At 36.5% G+C, this 19,236-nt stretch overlaps 1 protein-coding gene across 3 annotated transcripts in view; it reads left to right on the top strand.

Annotated features, from left to right (window-relative positions):
• Positions 1 to 756: 756 nt before the first annotated feature.
• The window catches only part of RB195_000240 (uncharacterized protein), a gene marked incomplete at both ends in the record, with an annotated part of 32,350 nt that continues 13,870 nt past the window's right edge, over positions 757 to 19,236 (top strand). For 2 of the 3 annotated variants that reach the window (XM_064196474.1, XM_064196475.1), the window contains 7 exons: positions 4,845 to 4,962; positions 10,337 to 10,414; positions 10,491 to 10,690; positions 15,678 to 15,812; positions 15,892 to 15,998; positions 16,841 to 16,956; positions 18,628 to 18,725. In XM_064196474.1, the coding sequence (XP_064052355.1) occupies positions 4,845 to 4,962; positions 10,337 to 10,414; positions 10,491 to 10,690; positions 15,678 to 15,812; positions 15,892 to 15,998; positions 16,841 to 16,956; positions 18,628 to 18,725 (852 nt within the window). Of the gene's footprint in view, positions 862 to 984; positions 1,061 to 4,815; positions 4,963 to 10,336; positions 10,415 to 10,490; positions 10,691 to 15,677; positions 15,813 to 15,891; positions 15,999 to 16,840; positions 16,957 to 18,627; positions 18,726 to 19,236 lie in introns of those variants that run through there. The other variant, XM_064196473.1, reaches the window with a different exon arrangement.

Genomic DNA, 19,236 nt, shown 5'->3' with positions numbered 1-19,236 from the left:
TTTCTCGGATCAAACGACTTCAACGCGGACGAGCAGTTCTTCGTGCACCAGTATGTATGCACAGCATGACCTAATCACTATCCTCAATCCATTCTCCCCGCAGAAGCTCATTTTGTTCGGATTTGCGGATGGAGATTTGAAAAAAAGGCTATTGAGGACCATTTGTACGCTCAAAGTTGAAAGCAGTTTCCCGGAGCAGATTGATGGGGAGGCCAGCAATTCAACTTAAGAGAATAGCTTTCTTGATGATTTTTTTTCTTTTAAGGGGAACAAAGAAGAAGAAACGACATAATGGGTGCTAAATCAAGGCAAAAACGTTTTGAGAAATCCACAAACTGTGAAAGATTTAAATCCATTACATTATAGCTGTAGTTTTTAACTTACTACGAAAATTATCCACAGCTAACGAAATAAGTAAAAAAAAATTGGCGGTTGGAGATAGTTGAAGAAATTCTGTTTAGTTTTTTTTTTAATTTCTCCTTTTTTTACTTGAAATGAAATGACTGAGGTAGAACTAATAAGTGATGGATGGGTCTCATCAAAATGCTATTAAAATAATCATAAAATTATTAGCGTGAGAAGCGGTGACTTTCTGGGCTAAATCCCTAAAACTAACTTATTCCCTGAGGCGGTTGACCTCATCTTCAGCCAAGACGTGACGTTCTTGACCACGGTTCTGGCGAACCGTCCCAATCTACAGCAAATGCTCATAGAGAATCCATCTATTCGCCACTGTTCCATAAAGTCCATAGATTTATGCTTGAAGTCTCGTTTGAACTGCCTATCGACGTCGAATCACCCGAGCAGCTCAGGTCAACATTGTTCGGCATTGCATTTGCAGTTCAGCGTAACGAAACGGAGGTATCACCGAAGATTCCACGTTCTCTCCAGGTGTTTGTCTATCTTATTTCCCTTGAGCACTAGCAAGACACTTTTCTGGAATATCTGGGTGACTTCCGCCATGTAACTGTGCAAATTATATAGCTCGTACGTGCTCAGAGCATATACCGTAATGAATTATTGGATTTAGCACAAGCAGGTCCACCGCGAACTATTATAGGTAGCAATCAGACTCATTTGCACTCTTCTGCACTGTTCGTAAAAGTTCTAAAAGTGCACTCACTCGGTTATTGGTGACGATGAAAGTAGTAAAACAATCCTTAAGTAATAATTAAATCAATATTATGTTCCTGATCCAACCCATTACGTCCTATTTTTAGGTCCAATTTAAAGGCATCACTCCACGAATCTGGGGTGGTACGAATTTCTGGTGGAGTATTCGTATACGGCATAGTAGATTATGGGGAGGAGAATGATTCCGTCCATTTCTTCCTAATTGCCGTAAAAAAGGGCCCTGAAGATGCGGCGCGTGCACAAGGTTGGCGTGCTCCAGTCGAACTTCATGTATAAAATAGCGCGCCAGAACGCCCGAAGCCGTATCTTCCGGACCGTTTTTTAGGAAGAAATGGTCGCAATTAGGAAGAAATGGTCGGAATCACCCCTCTCTCCTTAATCTACGAGCCGGTACACGAATACTCCACCTGAAATCCGTACCACCTCAGATTCCTGGAGTGATGCTTTTGAACACTGCTCGTTTCGTCCGTGAAACAGCTCTCAAAGAATTCCTGTGAGAATTTTTAAGTAATCTTTAGAGTCCAAACGAGATTATACTCTGGAAAACGTGACTCAGATTTATAAGTAACGTAGTAACGTATATTATTCTCTATTTGGACGGGTGTGTGATATTGGCAAAGGACTAATTCAAGGTCTCGACGGTTCAACTCTGACTGCACTAAGTTTGCAGCTGAAAAGTGTTCTAAATAAAATTTTTAAAATAATTTCTAACAATCTTTTCTCAAGATCTCAAGTTTTTTTTGAGAGTTGTTGTACAAAATTACTTTTTTGGTATTCCAAAATCCATGCGAAAATATTGTAACGATAAAATAAGAGATAACAAAGGGTGGAAGGAAAAAGATACAAGCGGAGTTATCGATGACGTATGTATCTGAAGCAAAAGGCAACGTTGCGAACATGCGTCATTCCGGCTAATCGTTTCCTTCGTCAGAGACTGGAAAGTCGTAAAATTCGTTGCTCTCAAATAAAAAAAGGGATGATATCACTGGCGTATCAATCCACTTGGGATGCGCCAACGCGTTTTACTGGAATTCGTAATCGTTGAGGTTTTGGAACTCGTGTTGGCCTATACAATGACTTGCGGGGGCCAGTCAATGATCAAGTCAATGTTTTTATCCTCCCGGACAGGTCTAGTACCAATTTATCGGCCCCGGAGGGATGAAAGGCTTGGTTTGCACTAGGACGGTTTCGAACCCTCCACCGTGTGGTTACAACGGACCTCTAACCAATCTCCAAGTTCTTTCTTTTTGAAACCTCGGCATTTGGAGGTCTTGTTATGCCAACGAGGGGTTTGGATGAAACTTCATTATTGGTCTCACGTTTCGATAAACTCATGGTCTTATCAAAGACCTGAAAATGGTTCGAGGTCTTCGATCCCATGCATATCCCATCCGGCTCCTCCTCTCTCCTTGCCAAGCATCGATATTGTTCTAAGTACACCACGCAGGAGCTCCAAACAGGAAAACAAACTGACCAGTCTCACCGCCTAGCGGAGCCGGTGAACCACCGCGTTCTTATAGATTTTCACCAAAGTGAGAATGAGATCTACGCACTGTGCACTGTGCATCCTAACTTCTAACCTCGGACCTCTAACCGACTACGCCACATCCGCCCCATACTTTCCTATACCCCCTTATAAACTTCCTAAACGCGGTGAAATCCTGGAATCTGCTGTGCCTACTTCAGAAGACGTTCAGCCGTGATGTAAGCAGACCCGCATAATGGAACTACACCGCTACTACCAGTTATGTGGCGACCCACATACAAATCCGTAGATCAAATGAGATGAGGGTCTTGATACAGAACCAGCTCGTTGGTCACGAGAATGCACTATTCTTTTCTATTCGTTTTGTAGGTACTTTTGTAGGTAAGAAGATAAATAGCATCTCGTCTACTCGTGGAGAGATCTCTACACGAAAAAATCAGTGACACAGTGCCTTCAAGTCCCGGCTACACTGTAACAGGTCGAAGAAGGTTCCAAAGAGTAAAATCTTGATACAGAGCCAGCTCGTGGGTCACGGGAATTCACTATTCTTTTCTATTCGTTTTGTAGGTATTAGTTAAAGCAAACGCACAAATTTTCCCCTCTTACATCCCTCTCCGAAGAGTGTTCAAAGAACTACCAACCAATAAATAACATTAGTGCTCTAGTGCTGGAATGTCGTGTTCTCGAAATTTCAAATTTGCTCCTACACTCAGCTATGTTTCCGGGTAACTATGTAACATTACGTGTTTCTTGAGTAATTCCGCAGGGGACGATTAGAAAGCGAGTGTGCTATTTATTTACTTATTTATTGAAAACACCTACAGGTGTGCCATAAAACAAAAACAAGTCGTTGTAGTCGTTGGTAGATAAACAATCTTCCATTAGTTATTTTCTTGAGCAAAACCAGGATTGTTATTGATTTTCGATCTGGCTAACGTTTCAGCGTCGCCGTCTCCTTTAGAGCCTGGAAGTCCCAAGGAAGCAGACCAAAATTATCCGAATTATCTGAAATTTTCCATTTCTTCCTCGAAAATATCATAGTGCCAATCATGCGGCGCGTGCACAAAGCTGGCGCGCTCCAGTCCAACTCGTTGTCGGAAGTAGCGCGCCGAAACGCTAGAAGCCGTATCTTCCGTGTCGTTTTTTACGGCAGTTAGAAAGAAATGGACGGAATCACCTCCCTCTCCATAATCCACGATCCCGTATACGATCCCAATACTATCCACCTGAAATTCTTACCACCTCAAATTCGTGGGGTGATGCCTTTAACTGCAAATATTTCTTCAATCAACGCCTTAACCACGCGAACAACTAAACAATTTCATTAAAATGTTTTCAAATCCCTGGTTAGCCTTGAATCAAGGATTATATGCTGATTGAATGAGGAATGGCAGCGAACAAAGAAGAAAATTTAGCTAGAGAACGGCAAACATAAATAACAATGGCTATCATCAGCCGTTGACCCTCACGGACTGACGAGGCCGTTGACTCCTCCTTCATCCGGAATGCGAAGTCGTTTATCCCGCCTTCGCAGCCACTACACCAGTAAAACTACCCCATTCGATTCTCGTAAAGATTTATTCAACGGAAAGAAGTCTGGACGCTAACGATTTGATTTTCCCGGGGAAAAGACAACACCACTATCATTTCTGGTTTCTGTACACTCAACCACTCAGTCTTGGATAAAATGATCGACGATGGCAGAAAGAAAAGTTTAATTCAAACAAATCAGAAGAAATATTCACAAGGTTCATTCGTTGCTTTGATGATTTCGCTTCACGTTTATTTTTGTTTCTTTTTCACTTTGCTTGGATTTTTAGTAGCTTAATTACCATCATCAAGTCCTTTAAATGCTCCATTAGCGATTGAGCGCTTCTTTTTCTTTTTTACTGCCGTTTTATGACTTTAAAACTTTAAAATGTGGGACGTTTTTAGTTCTACACTGTTGTCGTTCTCTTAGTGTTGATTCCCTAACCACAATGTTAGCAGTCCAGCAAAACAACTGAGTTTTTCCTTTTTCTTTCGAAAACATCTCTTCCAAATTGAAGTTTTTGGGAGTTTTTGATCAAACTCATTCCAAATCTAGAAATTTCCATGGAAAGTGCAGCTTTCAAGATAAAATCTTGGATAAGAAAAACTTGCGATTGTATCATTTCCCAGTAACGTTTCCATTCCATGACGATTCGTTCTTACAGTGGCCAAGGCGGCGGTGCTGCCTTCGGCGATGTTGGCAAGAAAAAACTCATCCGGACGCCCTGGAGTGTCGCCATTTGGTGGACGAGAAAGCATAGCGGTGATATCGGATTTTCTATCGACACAACAGAAGAAGATTACTCAACCGAGTGAGTTATTTCAGAAAAAATATAGTACTAATATTTTAGAAATATTATATATTAGCAGCATTGTTATCGGAGGGTGTTAGCATTATTATATTCCTATTAATGTATTTATGATTTGTATTTTTTTAATCATATTTTTATTTATATATATTTATCTTTATATTTCCTTATTTTATGTTTGTAGATTTTTATACAAATCATAATATTAATTGTTAATTAATGCATACAAATAATATCATGATATCATGATTTATATTTTACCATATATTTTTTATATTATACATTATATTATTTTATTATTATTATTATTATTTTATACTATTCTTTAAACTATTACATGTATTTTTATATTAGTATTATGTTAGTATATTATTATTAACAGATATACAAGGGCTAACGTTGTAATTAATTCGTTTAATTTAATGTCGATAGGCTGTTTGTAAAAAAAATTTATTTCATGTTTTTTTTTAATTTTATGTCTGATTGAATTCATTTACGGAATTCCTGCATTGATCCTGCCCGTGTACAGAAATTTACCTACAGCTCGTTTTTCTATTCGAAAACTGGAAGATTTTCTGTGTTAGAAGCTGCTTTTCTTCCCTGCACCCAAAGAAAAAAACTTGGAAAATTGGCAGTGAATTGTGGATTTCGAGAAAATGTCCATTAAATGAAAAGGAAACCATGGTTAATGAATGAATGAACGCAGAAAGGGAGAATTATCTTGTCTGCACCACTTATTTCTTCCTAAAAGAAATATTCTCGAAAATCGTGCCTTGAAACCATCGATCAATATCGATCGCTGACTTTCAAGGTATCATCCATATGTTTCATGGCCATTTAGCGCAGACACTGAAGAAAATTCTCATGGATGAATACTGTGGAAAAACCCAAACATTTCGCCATGAGAACGTGCAGCAATGAACGTTCAAATTTCTATGCAAATTTCAAATTTTAATTTCAATTTTCACAGTTTTCATCAAGCAATTCTATCCTGTTTAAATTCTAAACACTTCTTGTTTGAACTTTTCAATATCTGATATGGACTTTTGCAATGAATTTATTTTGAGAAATATTAGCATTAAAATTAGAAAATTAGAAATTAGAATTTAGAAAAATTAAATTAGAAGCAAAATTAGAAAGTAGAAAGATATCAGTACAGATAGGTAGAAAGGTGAATATCGATTAAACGTCCTAAGGTCTTCTGCTCTTGAAAACCTCACTTCACTTCCAATTTTTCAATAAATAACCTTTTTATGGATCGTGATTTGACCCAATCCAAGAATTTCCCTATGCTATTAACTACCGTCCCAAAACGTCAATCTACTCAGGCGATTCTAATTAAAATGTATTTCTTTCCTTAGAAATGTGACACTAAGGTCCTATTTGGGCTCTTATTTGTCTTTGTCGTTTTTTTTTCCGAGTCCTATTCGATCTTAATGGCAGCGCATCACGAAATTTTCGTTGTAGATATCTCGGTAGGAGTAGATAAGAGAAGTTGTACGTACTTAGTCACGAGTCTCACTTGGGATCACGCTCGATCTTTCCAAAAAATCCAGAAAAGTGAAGTGTACAGTAGATGTTGTGTATTTTCCCTCCTGAACAATGTGACTTTCCGTTGTTATAGATTTCTCCTACCCTCAGTAAAGTCTGCAATCCAACTAATAAGCAACTGCGATGCTGCCCCGTGCGCAGAACCGCGGACGCGCTGCGAATTACCCGCGTTTTATCACCCGTAGTAAGTAACATTGTAGGGAGGAAATAACATAGGGTGATTACACTTAAAACTTCTGGATTTATGAAAAGAATTGGGCGTGATCCATTCCGTACTTGTGAAGTACAGTCCTACCACTACCTACTCGTGGAGATATTTCTGTAACAAAGGTTAAGTGACGCGGTGCCTCGACGTGCTACAACTCTGTAAGGAATCGAAAAAAGTCCCCAGGAGTAGGACTAATATGACCTCCATCAGAAGAGAAGGAAAACAGCCGCTTCTAGGGAGGCAATGTGTGAGGCTTGGATTTTATCATCGAAACATACCATTCTTTCCAAATTTTTCGTTCTTGGAGACAAATGATTCGAAAAAAAAATTCTGTCTTCATTAGCAATAGATACTCGTAATAATAATAATAATAATAATAATAATTCCAAAAATTCTGTTCATCAACAATAAACATGTTTTCAAAACTTTTCGCTTCCCATGGTACGTGATATCGACATGACATTCTCGAAAATTCCGAGAAATCAATACAGCCATAGGTTGTTCTTCTTTGGATCCTATATGACTCAAATACATTTTTTTATGCGATATTGCGCTCCTTTTTATTGAGTTACTCTTTTTTATGCAAAAAGTGTTTAGCACATTTCTTTGTGTCTCGGTGCTTCTGGTTTCAACGTTTTTGAATTTGTTTACTTTTTAAAAAATGTAAAAAATTTCGTTTTAATTGCGCCAACAATCGTGTGACTAGAGATGTGAAGAACTAAGCGAATAATTGTTAGTTGGAAAAAAGAGGATCAAACCCTTTAAGAGTTTTGCTGCTGTGCCCAAAACTCTTCAAAAACAATATGGTAAATTAATAACATAATAAATAATAATAACATAAATTTAATAATTAATAACATTATAAATAATAATTATCTTTTAATGATTAATTAATTAATTAATTAATTAATAGCTAAGTAAGTTCACAAAACACCCTGAAGCACTTGAATGATGCTATTGAAATCGAAATCTTCGACTTTCAATGAACCACGACATAGTAAGATGTCGTATTGATTTTTGATGAGTCGAATATGAGGTTATTGATTGATTCTATTGTCTAACGTTTCGACGAATCGCCGCTTTTCCAGAGCCCCTGAAACCCTGAGCGATTTAATTCATAATCTAAACGAGGAAATCTCTCCATAAGTAAACATACAAGCGCTAAGCTTACTTTTTTCAACCAATAGCATAGCGACTACACCAAATACTCACGTTTGATTGGAGGACGCTAGCACTGATCGCTGATTGGTCGATTAGGAGAGCGAATAATTCTCTGTCCCTTTGAAATCCAGGAAAATTTTTAAAAAAACCATATCAAATAAAAATCAAAAAAAAAATCGAAAAATTAAATAAACTGTAAAAATGAAAAACAAAAACAAAAACAAAATGAATGTAATAAATAAATAGTCAACTGAAACTAGGTTTAAATGAGGTCTATACCAGCATTCTAAGACTTTCTTACATATTATTATACCTATGAACTATTATACATGGAAAAAAACCTATGTTTACCTATATGAATAGGTTGATCCTAACGTCTTTTCCGATAATCAGTCCATATCGCCTCCTCATAACCTCGCCGCCTGATCGATCATGCGCCATGTATTGTAGATCATAAACCATTGATCCCATTGCACTTATTCTTATTTTTTTCTCGCTCATTTGCTTTTCCACATTTTTTTCGAACGTTTTCTCAATCCTCAGCAAAGAGCCTCAATCTAGCTACATTAAAATTTAAAAAAAAATTAAAAAATTAAAAAAATAAAAATTTCCGTCAAAATTGCCGCCACTTTTCGATTTTATAGCCTAACCATATCCTATAATCTTCTTCCTAAATGAGAAATATGTATCATTGGGGTCATTTAGGCGTTTCAGGGTGTTTTGTGAGCTTATAGTTAATAATTAATTACGCATGAGCCGATTATAGTTATTTTGAGATGTGATTGTGTGTTTCTGGATTAATTTATTTAATACCTCTTTTCTATGGCCACAACTCACAACCATGAGGACGATTTTTAGGCAATTCTATTTTATGAGGTTATTGATTTGCTCTTAATATATGCAGATCACAAGAGCGCTTTGATTCGGGTTTACAAACACTGGATATTACGGTATAAATTAGTCATAAAAAATGATAAAGATCATAAATTAGTTACGTGTGATTAATTTGTGCACTTCCTAAATCCTAAACACTAAATTTTGTACCGTAATATCCAGTGTTTGAAAATGTTGATCAAAGCGCTCTTAGTCAATCGATTGAGCGGAGGATCCACGACTCTTCAGAGCAGCAATAAAATATCCACCACCGATACATCTTTGCAAATTACTGGATCACCTAGGCCGGAATCACACCACGGAATGGATCCATCCTTGCACGTTATACTCTTTTCTTTTCTGTGTTTCTTATCTTTTTTACCTTTTCTCTCTTTTTCTTCCCATCGAAATTTTCTCTCCTTTTTTTGAGAACTTTAAAAACTATGTATTTACCGCATTTTATTTATATTTGTCCTTTTCGCATCCTTCATGGCACGCCATTGAACGTTATTAACGAGTAAACATGTAAATAAATAAACAAATAAATGAATACGTTAATCTAACGTTATAATAGCTCCAGAAAATTTCTGCTTTCAAATTGTGCAGACAATTTTCTCTAATGTTCCAGTTTTCTAGGATTTCTCTTGTTTACGAAGTAAACTTTAGACTTTAGAATATCAACTAATAATAATTAAATTAATAAATAATAATTAAATATAACAATAATTAATCGAATAAATGATAATAATGATTAATAAATAATAAATAATAGTAATTGATTATATTAATATACTAATATCAACTTTTAGAATATTGCATCCCTTCTATTTACTATTTTTTTCAAATTTTAACGAATTTTATCAAATAACGTTTGGAATATTGAATCTTTTCTATTTAGTTTTTTCTCTTGTAAATTTTCGGTAGTTTTATTTTTTTTCTCATTTATAAGATGCATAATTAATATTAACAACAACTTTAATTATTTCTATTATTATATTTTATTTATTATTAATATTAATGTTAATACATAACGCTGCACTATGTATGAGAGAAAGAAATTGTATGCGAGCTTTAACATTTAGTTCCACATGTGGTTGAATTGTAATCCTGAGGTATTCGAATCACATTTTACTGAATTTTTCCCCCCGCGATCCTTTGGATTTCATCCCGATGCATTTCATCCAGGATTGCGGTTATAATGCGCGCTGAACACCAATCACCCGATCCCAAGTGTTCCCGCTTCAAATATCTTTCGGCCACATGTTCACACAATGCACTCTTTTATGTTCTTCATCCGAACCTCAACAACCGAGGGAGAAAAAAGAGGACTTTAACTTCGGAAGGACACCACATGCGAGACGGAACGTGTGGTATAATCGAGCGGAGCTCGGCGCGTGTGAGGTTATCCGTGGATAATGGCTCTCGGATAACACCGACTCTCTCCTGAAAATTCCGATTTTCTCCACCTTTTTTTTCTGGATTTTCCCCAGAGATCTCCCTCTTGGACCTCTTCTCTAAAAATAGACTTAACGATATTTTACGCGCTAAGGTATTTAGCGACAAATTACGATCACAAAAATCCAGGGCACAACACAGGTGTATTGATGGGAAAGTTCTGGATATGGCCGTCCGCAGTGAACCACGTGCCATCGACGCGTGATGGTAGGGGAAGTTGCGTGAGATCGTGCAGGGACCTAGCCGGGACATGGATTCGGCGCATAACGCTGTAACCTTTCAGATTATGTTGAAAGTGAGCGTTTGGAGTTCGCGTTGAAGATCGCCTGTTGTATTTCATTGGTCACCGTCTGTGTACATACACCGAAAACGTTCGAATTATGGTGGCCACTTACGTACATCGTTCTTTGTTTGGATCTAATATCGGTATTGATTCTTACTTCGGAAGTGATCCTACGATTACATCATGAAGGAATATCGGCAGTAAGTGATTTCTTCATTTATTTCATTGTTTTATTTTTATCTTATTTGATTTCGTTTTGATATTTTTTCTCTCTCTTTTTTTTCGAGGAATCGTTCTGAAAATAGATGAAGAGCAGGTGCTTTTCGAAGAAATTTTACTTCGGCAGTTGTGATTTACCACTTTTTTTGGTTCTTCGATATCATTTCCCATCTTTGTACGCCTGCGTATTTTTTCTTTTTCTTTTTGTTTTCGTTTCGTTTTTCTTTTTTTCTCATCTACTTTTCCTCTTCATCATGCGAAGATGAAGCGTCCTCTTCGTTCTTCTCATCTTTTGACTGTGAAAAAAGAGCACATTTCTTGGAGTTTCCAAGTCAGTGACAACGATTCCAAACTAAAATTTGCTTAAATATGCTCCTTACAACGTTTTATCTTTTTTCGTTCTGCAAATCCACACGCATACGTTTTCCAGAAACTGCTGAACTTATGAACATTATGAGCGGTTTAAAATTACGGCTTGTTTTCTTCTTCTTTCTTTTCTTTTCCACGGGCAACACATCTTGATTAGTTGGTCATAAAATTAAACGAAGGAAAAAAATTGTTAAATGGAACTAGGCACGAATTTCAATACGTAGAAATGGGTACAGTCACTAATTGAATGAAATAGGCGATAAATTTCGCGATATTTAGGTGATATCGGTTCTAGCACGAAAATCACTCAGAAATCCTTAACTCTCTCCCTCTTAGAAATTCTTTTCTACTGATGTTATTAATCACTCAGAAATTCTAAGCATATGTACAAAAAATGTTACTAAATTAACATAATACTTCCGTCATAGTATCAGAACAATAAATTCACCTATGTACAGTAGCCGCGATAATTCTTCGTCAAAAACGAGAAGAAACCCCGACCCCGCTCTTTTTTTCGTTTTCTTTTGAAGAATTTCCGTCCTACTGTAGGCTGATCCGTTTTGTTTGTGCTGTCCGCGATCACAGATCGTACCACGCTTCGATTCTGCCCGTATTCGAATATGGCTCTCATATCATGCTCATTTGCATTATCTACCATAATATTATCCCCGAACGAATAATTTGGAATATTTGAATTTCAAATAATCGCCAGGAAATGCTCCATTTGCTTTTCTATTCCTGATGCCTGAAAGCCTGAAGGGAAATCCACGTTAACATCAATAGGAGTGATACAGGATCTGGACAGACATAAAATTTCTTCATGGATCTCAAGTGGTGCTCTACGAAATGCTCTCTGTTCGGGTAAATCACACCACTAAACATAAAAAAGAGAATTCGTGATTCTCAATAACATTTAACGTTTGGATTTTTTCAACAATTTATTTTTTATAAAATTTACAGTGAAGAAATAGTAGATTGAAGAATAAGTCGTGTGATTTTTTTTTCTTTTCTCTTGTTGATCTGGTTTCCTCAAATACTTAAATTAAAGTCCCGAGTTTTTAAAACTAAGCATTTTAGACGTCTGATTTTTGCGTTTACAGGTAGCGTATCATAAAACTGACGATGTTGGGGTCTCTGTGGACAAATATAGAGTTTGGGTTAGATCACTAGCATAGATGCGATAGCTGGAGACGGTGCTCCGACCCCCTTCACTTTTGGATGATTGACAAAGGGAGCTCTTTACTTTTAGACAGTAGGGGAAGAGACCCCCTTCACTTTTGGGCGTTTGGCGAAGAGATCTTCATCACATGAGCAGCCCCCATGAGTTGGACCCCCTTCACCTGAAGAGGGGCCGGCTCCCCCCTATCGCACCTATGATCACTAGCATGAGCGTGGCTCCTCTAATCCTTATCGCCCTGAAAAACGGCGTTTGTTCCTACGAGGTACGTTAGGACGTGCCATTCTTGTACACGCGCCGCGTCCACAAGGGAGCGGTCGAAAATCAATGAGGTCTCCTGAGCATTTTATTCAAGTAAAACCGGTGACTAGCGTGCTGAGAGAACCAGAACGTATGCAAGAGTGGCGTGTTCTAAAGTGCCTCGTAGGAACTAAGGCAGTTCCCACGCCGTTTTAAGGAGAATTCAGGTGGTTTGAGCCATGAGTTCGGGTTTTTGCCCACGCTCATATTTGCAGTCTACAACCCGAACTCTATATTATCCCACAGGGACCCCGTCACTCAGCTTCGTGATATACTGCCTTTAATCGAGGCAATAGGGCAGTAAAGCTACTCGCAAAATTTGTGCTCATGAAGAGCATGAAGAACATCAAATGAGACATAAGAACTCAAAAAAAAAACAAACTAACAAAAAAGACATTCAAAAAAACATGATGAAAAACGATATGTATGAATTACGGCAAAATTTATCGAAAGATATTGGGAACGATAATGGGGAACAACAACGGAGAGTATGTTACTGATTGATTTGCTCTCGTTTTTTTTTGTTTAAAGCAATGTAAAAAAAAGCATTTCTTCTTAATTTATGCTGATTTTTCGAGTGATGAGCCATCATTCTTTGAGGAAGATTAAAGTTCTCCATTTTGGACCGCGTAGACGGCGTTCCTTACTTTCAAGATTTGCTTTCTATCCATTCACATCATTAATCTCAATTTCAGCAGCCTTTCCTTTTCGATCGTTTCGAATAGGTACAAAAAAAAACAGTCAAAACTGCTTTTAGAAGGCACAAATAGATAAATATTTCCTTTTTCTCCAAAATTCTTTTGCTTTGGTCCTCTTATAACCGATTTAAGACTGGAAGTAACGGAAAAACATGGAAAAGTCCTACACCTTTGCTATTTAAATGGTATTCTCTGGAAAAAAATCCTATTCCATTTAAGATATGTGCCTTGTACGTAAAAGATTCCAATCCTCCAAATTACTTCTATGGTAACAGAACAGAGGATTCGAGGGTAATGATGGCCGTTTCCTTCGCCAGTATTGGAAGTGGTCAATTTCAAGAATTGGTGATGACATCAAATCTACACGGGCCAGCAATTACATTTCGTCTTCCCGACGCGGCATTGATCCGCGAAAACTGCAGCAAATGTAGTAAATTGGCCCATTGACAACTAGTGGCATGAGTTCATTGCGCACTGAAAATCTGTGGACTCTTCAAAAATTATCTCCTCTGGGAAGAAGAACACTTAAATAAGATTTATCCCAACAACCCTCTCGATTCTGTTTTCTCCCCACACCTACCCTCATGCCTTGCAATCTGCTTCACTGCTTTCTGGCACTGGTACACCACTATAAGTGCGACGGGTAGGAGCAGGACCCTCTTTAGGTGAAAGGGGCTTGGCTGAAGGGGTGCAGCTCAAGTGATGAGGATCCCTCCCTGAACCACGTAAAAGTGACGGGGATCCCTTCGCCAAGAGTCCAAAAGTGAATTGGGTCCCTTCGCCTGCCGTCCAAAAGCGAAGGGGTCTAAGCCCCGGCTCCGACTATCGCATGTATGTACACCACTCTCAGACGGCGAAAACCGTTCCATCTTATTTTTCCGCATTCTGATGCCTACGGCACCGATCTGACTGCGTTAGATGTTCTACCTTGTCCGGATAAAATCTCCAAACTGGAGTTGAACCTTTTTAACTGCGTAAAGTAAGTGGTGTACTCAGAACGACATTTGGGATTGGTAAGGAGGGAGCACGAGTTTGATGCGTTATGCATAGCATGAAAAACAGTCGGTTCATTTTTGGGCCTTTGATGAAGAGGAATTTTTCGAAACGTCACACAACTAATGAAGTTTTGCCCCAAAACCTCGTCAGGACAACAAGAAAACATAAATCCACTTCACACTGCGTAATGTATTTTTGTAAAATACATACAGACAAATAGTTTTGTAAGCTAATAACAGACAGACACGTATATAAACAGATTAAACCCGTTCTTATGTAGCGAGGTAGCAAAATAATCAGCTAGGCAGCTCTAATCCTAACTACTATCCCATCTTTGGATCGATTTTGTCTATGAAAATGCTCACAATTGCTTTAATGGAGTTAACAGTTTAAATGATTTGTAGAAAGACTTCTTATTTTAGTCGGAAACATTCACATCGTTTTTTGTTAGCGAAAAGGAAAAAACAAAGAAGAGGATAAGGTTTAGAATTCAATTAATTGATTAATCATAATCATAAAAAAAAATTAAAGGCTTATTACTGCACTTTTAATAAGGCAGGTATCGATTTTTTGAGGCGAGGTAGGTTTTGAGGAGGTTTTGCTGCACGAACCCTCCTCGCCTTTAATCACGTTAAAGGAGTCGAAGCTGCTCGTCAGATTTCTGTTGTTCATGGAAGATACGGAATGAGTAATGAAGAACACAAAATAGGGGGAAAAAGGAAAGAAAATGCTTTACTGACTAATTTTCTGGAGGAGTTTCTTATTCGGAAAAAAAATTGAAAAAAAAAGAGTTTTTCCCTTACGATAATTTTTACGACCAATGTTTGGTTTCAGCCAAACTCTCAATCTTACGCGGATATGTTGATATTACATTTAAATTCAGTTTTTTGATTTTTATTATTACATGAAAAATTTTAAAAAAATATGACTGTAGGTTCCGAAGGACACCTTTAAAAAAAGAAAGAAATAATCTGAGTCATTTACCCTAGAATTTCTATATTACAGTTTCTGTTCCGGAATAAATGCAGTAAACAAATAGTAGTATAAACAAACAAATAAATCACCTTTACTTTTTTCTCCCTCGAAGGAAAAACCAAGAGCTAGAGAGAAAAAAAGGGACTTGGGAGTTCAGTTTATTGCTTATTTATTTCTCAGTTTACTCCAGTAAACTGACTTACGTTTTTTTACACAAAAAGTGGTCAACTTTTTTTGTCGCCTTAATCAGCATGTGATGGAAATCTGAGGGAAAAGTCAGGGATGGTGTTGTAGATTGCTGGATTCAGAGTGGTTTCCCTCCTCTCTCACTCGTCGTAAAAAAAAAATTTCCGTAAACTACAAATCGAACTCTTCGTTTTTCCCGGGGTTTTCGTTTTCGAGAGATCAGCGGAACCGAATTGTCGATTGTTAAGGTAGCAAGGTATTGTTTAGGCAAATTCATCCTATCTACACAATCGATGGGTGCAGTTTGATCTGTTCATGTTCGTATCACATTGGATGTCATGGTTGTTGCATTTCTATCAATTGCTATTAACGAAATTTTCTGTGACCACATTCCCATACGAGGTGATTTTCCTTTAGAAAAAAAAAATCTTCTGCATAAATTGGCTTTATTCATTCGTTTCTCTACTCCCGTACTATTTAGGATTGGTTCGGTGTCGTACGATCCGTGCGACCGTTTATCATCATTCGTCTTATTCGACTTGTTATCAAGTTCAAGCTACCGAAAGCTCGAATCGAACAGCTGCTTAAGTATGTTTCATCGTGTTTTATGTTGTTGTTGTTGGTGTTTGTTAGATGTTTTATGTTGTTGGTGTTGTTGTTGTTTGTTAAATGTTGTTGTTGTTTATTAAACTTATTAATTGTATTAAATATACTTATTGCATGCTATTTTATATCACATTATATTATATTATAATAATAATTATTATTATATATTATATCATATTATTTTTCGTCACAATTCATCACATTACATAGTATCACATTATATTATATCTACATATTATAAGCTATATTTTTAATTCACTAATTAATTTATTTTTTTCACATTATGTCATATTGTATAATATTATAACTCGTCACATTATATCATATCATATAGTATTATATTACATTATATTATATTATATTATATTATATTATATTATATATACCTCTTGTATGCTATTTTTATCACTTTATATTATATTATATCATATTATATTTTGTCATATTATATCATGTTATATAGTATCATATTATACTATATTATATTATGTTATATTATATTGCAAGGAAAGACATCTTCAGGGCAATTAAAGTATGTGTTTCGAGAATGTCGCAGCTATAGGTGAACTGATAACAAAATCCTCGACTTGTTATTATAAAAAAAGGTTATAATTCATTTTTATACCCAAGTTTTACTATAATTATAATATTATCATTATATTTATCATTATTATTTTTGTATCATATTTATTTATTTAAACAGCGGAAATTGAGGCTGAGCAGAAAAGAAAAGCAAAGGAAAAAAAAGGAAAGAAGAGATGAAAGGAATTAATTTGTACCAAATCCACCTACAACCTCAGATTTTACGAAAAGTTCTATTTCAGGAGATCCAGCCAACAGGTCCAGAATGTCACGGTGTTCTTTGTGTTCTTCATGGCATTATATGCAATTCTAGGTATACAGCTATTCGGAAGAATGGATTACCATTGCGTATTACCTGGTAAGTACGGTATTTCTGATAGCTTCAATGAAATGTTCGAGAAATCCTAGTTATAATAATATAATTGAATTAATATAATTGAATTTAATTGATTTAATTAATTTACCATTTAGTAGGACTTAGTTTTTAATTTAATAGAATCGAAATGAATTTACAAGGGAAGTATGACAAAAAAAAACTCACTAGTATTAATAGGGTAATAGCTTCATATTGTTAAGGCTCTTTCGGAATTCTCATACGTTCGTAGATTATTTTTAAATTTAAAAAATTAAATTTAAAAAATCGAAAAAAAAATAATATGTTCTATACAAAGAAAGTATATAAAGAAAAAAAGGACGTAAACTGCCAGATTCGAAACGTACTGCATCTAATTTCCCCAATTTTCTTTTGACTCTATTTTTCTCGTCGGTTCTAGGAGATGGTTGATCAGTTTAAGATGCAGTAGCTTTCTTCTATTAATTTTTCAGCTTTTTTTTTTCCGGACGACTTATACCAAACTCCTATAGAAACTTCTATGAAATAATTAAGGAAATATTCAAGAGAAGGGAATGAGTGTAAATGATCTAATTTTATCTTATTCATCTATCTTTTCTTTTTTTCTTACATCTATTTTTTTAAATCCAATTTTATCTTCAAATTTTTTCTAGATTTTCAATTCTAGACGCTAACTTGAGAATCATCTACGTCTTCTCTGTCAATCTTATTCTCTCTCGTCTCTCGTAATCTCTCGTAATCTTCTCCAAAAAATTTTTTCGTAGGTTTACTGTTACGCATAGAAAAAGGACTTGAATTGAGGCTTGACTTGAGACTTGGGATAAGTATCAAGAATCCAATGATAAACAAATAGTGTTGTCAACATCTTATACAATTTCCGCGGCTCTCTATGACAGCCCGAATTCAAGGCGATATGGTTTCCATCAATGCATCCATTAGAGAGTGACACGAATTTTCTCACAAACTTCTTTCAATTGAGCGAACTTCTCGGCATTTTTTGAACCTGTAAGACTACAGTAATACTAATACTGTAATAATAATAATAGTAATAGTATCCGTCATTGTGCTTATTTGAAGCATACACGGCTACCATGACAGTTCCTCTCTAATCCCTGTTGTGATTATTCGAGTTCGAACATTATAACAATAGGAGAAAAGCAGGAAATCGTTGAGGACTATTCTGATGAAACAACGAGAACTGAAGTGATTGAGTCATGTGAAAACAAGGCTGTTTTTCCCATCAGGACCCGTGCGGATATCCGACTTCTTATTCTTACCGCGTTTTCAAAATAATTATCCAGCTTATTTAAATTGTCCCTATAGGTGGTAAATAGTCATCAAGTCACCATTTCATCTTATTGACTAAAACTAAACTTAGTATAAATTCTATGAAGGAATCGATACAGTTAGACGTAGACATTTGTGCAGCAAGCTTCTTTGGAAGAAGATCATTACAAAAATCGTTGTCACATGATGAAACGCATGGTAGTCCTCCAAATTTTCCAAAAGAGTGTGTTCTCTGAGCAGTAGGTCAGCAGAAATTAGTTATGCGAGCTCTTCTTTGGCTTTCAAAGAAAAATATTCATCATCCAATCACAAAGTTTTCTTCAAAACATCCTTAAATCCATAATCAATACTATCTTGTGTAGATTCACTTAAACTTTATCTTATTTTAAGGTACTGATCCAAATAATGTCACCATAGCAGATCTGGCGATTCCTGATACGATGTGTTCTCTTAAGGGCGGTGGAGGATACGAATGTCCTGGTGAGATGGTGAGTATAAAGTACAATTTTTACAATGGTTTAAAAGTTCGGAGGCTTTTACCCAGTTAGTTTTAAAACCATCAGTGTTCACAAAAGAAAACCTCTAACTGGTGCACCTGGTTAGAAATCCATCCCTTAACATGTGCACTTAAAAAGAGCGTAGCGTGCAAATTTATGTTTATAGTAGGATTTTTTTCTCAATTTTATTCATAATAGAATTTGTGTTGCAAGTCTTAAAGGTAACATGTCACGAAATTAACCTGGCATGGAAAACACAGCGAAAACGTAGACATCGGGTTGTAGATTACGAAAATGAATATGGCCTAGGCCAATTTCCCCTAATCGTCCTAAAAACCAGCGTGGGAACAGTTCTAGTTCCTACGAGATACGTTAGAACGCTTACCGTTGCACACTCTACGATCCTCTCAGCTGCCTATTCATTAGTTTAATTTGAAGAGGCTGTAGGGGAGAACACCTCCCCCCCACCGATCTCGCTCGTTGACGCGGCGCGTGCACAAAG

The sequence above is a fragment of the Necator americanus genome, chromosome IV, assembly GCF_031761385.1.
Source record: "Necator americanus strain Aroian chromosome IV, whole genome shotgun sequence".
Lineage (NCBI taxonomy): Eukaryota > Metazoa > Nematoda > Chromadorea > Rhabditida > Ancylostomatidae > Necator > Necator americanus.
The sequence above is the reverse complement of the archived record's forward strand: the minus strand, read 5'-3'. Positions and strand labels throughout refer to the sequence as shown.